The sequence below is a fragment of the Solanum stenotomum genome, chromosome 1, assembly GCF_019186545.1.
Source record: "Solanum stenotomum isolate F172 chromosome 1, ASM1918654v1, whole genome shotgun sequence".
In the NCBI taxonomy this organism is placed as follows: domain Eukaryota; kingdom Viridiplantae; phylum Streptophyta; class Magnoliopsida; order Solanales; family Solanaceae; genus Solanum; species Solanum stenotomum.
In genome coordinates, this window is record NC_064282.1 from 6,744,929 (window position 1) to 6,747,342 (window position 2,414).

General features: G+C 35.3%; 1 protein-coding gene across 1 annotated transcript; it reads right to left on the bottom strand.

Annotated features, from left to right (window-relative positions):
• Positions 1-371: 371 nt before the first annotated feature.
• On the bottom strand, positions 372-1,966 carry LOC125851921 (peroxidase N1-like). Its single transcript, XM_049531669.1, has 3 exons — positions 1,478-1,966; positions 1,031-1,193; positions 372-893 (listed from the first exon to the last, which is right to left on the bottom strand). The coding sequence occupies exons 1-3, from the start codon at positions 1,889-1,891 to the stop codon at positions 475-477; spliced, it is 996 nt and encodes a 331-aa protein (XP_049387626.1). The 5' UTR covers positions 1,892-1,966; the 3' UTR covers positions 372-474.
• Positions 1,967-2,414: the final 448 nt, after the last annotated feature.

Here is a 2,414-nt window from a genome sequence, read left to right on the forward strand (position 1 = left end):
AATTGAATTTAAAAACAAGCTTTAAAATTTTATTTTATTTTGGGAGGGAGGGGGTTGGGGGGTGGTTTGAGGGTAGGGACAAAATAAATTGATTTTTTCAGCAAAAAAATAATTGTAATTTGAAGTTGGAAGTGAGTTTTGGAAAATGTTTTCCCTAAGTTTAGAAGGGAAGTCATTTTCCTTAAATTTGAGGAAAATGAGTTGATTTGGAAAACATTTTCCAAAACATTTAGCCCAACCAAACATGAGAAAATTGGAAAACATTTTCCGGAAAATGTTTTCCTTCATACCAAACACACCCTTAGTATATATAACTTAAATCCGTAATCTTTTCATTTTTTCGCTTTTTTTTTATCAGGAGCAACAAGAAGTTCACTGGGTAAATATTTTTATTTATTGATATTGGATACTACTAACAATTTCATCTTGCAGCTTGCGCTAACTGAACGAAACTGATTAGTATACATATATGCATCAGTTGAATGCAGAGCAAACTTTACGAATTTCACCGTTAGTCCCTGTCAAAACTTCAATATTGCTCATTTTAACCATGGACCTTCCAAATTCCAAGCCGAATCTCAATCCAAGAAATCCCCTGAGGCCTAAATACCTTTGGACAAACACCTTAGTCGAAGCATCGGTCCACAATTTCTGGTCTGATTCCAGAATTCCGCGACCATTCCTCAAGTTAGAGAAATACGAGGTGTCAAAATTGTTCACGCTTCCAGTGTCTAGTGCCACACGCTTTGAGCCATCCCCGTTTTGTGGACATAATGCTTGGAGCTGAGGAAGAAAGGTTGAATCTATTGAAGGGTCAGGGGCACCAGTGGAGTTGAAATTGTATAGCCTGTAGCTGAAGAATTGGCATGCTGAGGTTCCAATTGTGTGCCCACCTGACCACACAAAATTAAAATTAATATGTCATTACATTCAGAGTCGTTTAAGTCTTTAGTACTAACATTATCCAGAGTATTGGTTATAAATGCTCAAATCAAAATTATTTGTTTTAGTAATGTTATGTTAGACTTACCAACAAGGGTGACAAGATCTTGAGTGTTGAGACCCTTTGCAGCAAACTTTTGCTTTTGAGCATCAACAGATTCAGTAAATCCTGGCAGATTAGAGGCGTCTGATGCTCTTGAAACTCGTCCATCTCTGCGTCCCGTGGGAACAGACCAGGTCAGTCCCTTAGTCTGCATCAACAAAACTATATTATTACGAAGAACTTAAATTTTTATATACACCGATAATATAAAAAAAATAAAGTATACTACATTACTAGTACTATATGTTAACTAGTAGTTATAGTAGGAAAGTGGTAAAATGTAACGTATAATTATTTTTTAGGTGATCTGATAGTGTCAAATTTTGTGAAGTTAAACTCTGTTACTAATGCATGGGACCATATATATATAACCAAAAGGTCCAAAGAAAAAAACTACGTTCTTTCATGCAATATCCATGTATATATAATTACCACGAGAACGGAATCACGAGCAGCAAGAGCAAGAATGTCAGCACATGAAACAACTCCGGGACAAACAGCTTCAATTTGCTGCTTAGCATCGTCAATAACCTCGTATCCTCTCAACAAGGTATTCGGAAGAGCTGTTCTCTCAGTGCCAGCACCAGAAATGAGGATGGAACCGTCACAACCTTGTACGAAACAATCATGAAAGTGCATTCTCAACAATCCTGGTGCCACCGTTGGATCAGACTGAAAATGAGACCTTACCGTTGATTGAACGATGGATTCGGCTCTTGGACACGTACTAGAATAAAATCCAACACGAGTCCCTTGGCCGAATACCATAGTCACATCAATTACTAGCACGAGAAAAAAAATAATTGTAACCATTTTGTTGATTGAATTGCAATAGTAGTACGCCATATTTGGTGTTATGTACGTACTATGAGTATAATATTCTACACTCTTTTTTTTTGTTTTGTTACTTTGCTTAGTGATTGAAATTGTATAAGAAACCTGGATATATTTATAGGCACAAGCAAATAAAGGATATACATGCAACTTATTAAGTAGCTAGATCAATGGAGTAAGAGACCACGAGTAAGCAAAGGTGGCTAACAATACTTGAAATTTGAAAATGACTATATGGGGCCTATACGCGTTTGATTTTTTCTTCTTTATTAATGAAATTATTAATTGTTATTGTTTTTTTGCTTTTGTGAGATGAGGTGAGTGGTGGATCAAGAATTCAACGTTGTTTTGTGGCCATGAGTTGGCATGCAACTGATATACTCTCTCCGTTCCAATTTATGTGATGTAGGAATGATATGGAATTTAAGAAAAATAATAATTAATATTGAAACTTGTGGTTTAAAATAAGTTATAGATGTTGTATGACTATAAATCATTTTATTAAGGATAAAATAATCACTTTAAAATTAAATTT

Excerpts from the sequence above, each read along its gene's own strand:
- LOC125851921 (XM_049531669.1), bottom strand. The coding sequence starts at position 1,891 with ATGGCGTACTACTATTGCAATTCAATCAACAAAATGGTTACAATTATT. Across the intron at positions 1,194-1,477 it reads CTCGTGATTCCGTTCTCGTG|ACTAAGGGACTGACCTGGTC; the intron begins GTAATTATATAT and ends TTGTTGATGCAG. Across the intron at positions 894-1,030 it reads AGATCTTGTCACCCTTGTTG|GTGGGCACACAATTGGAACC; the intron begins GTAAGTCTAACA and ends TTGTGTGGTCAG.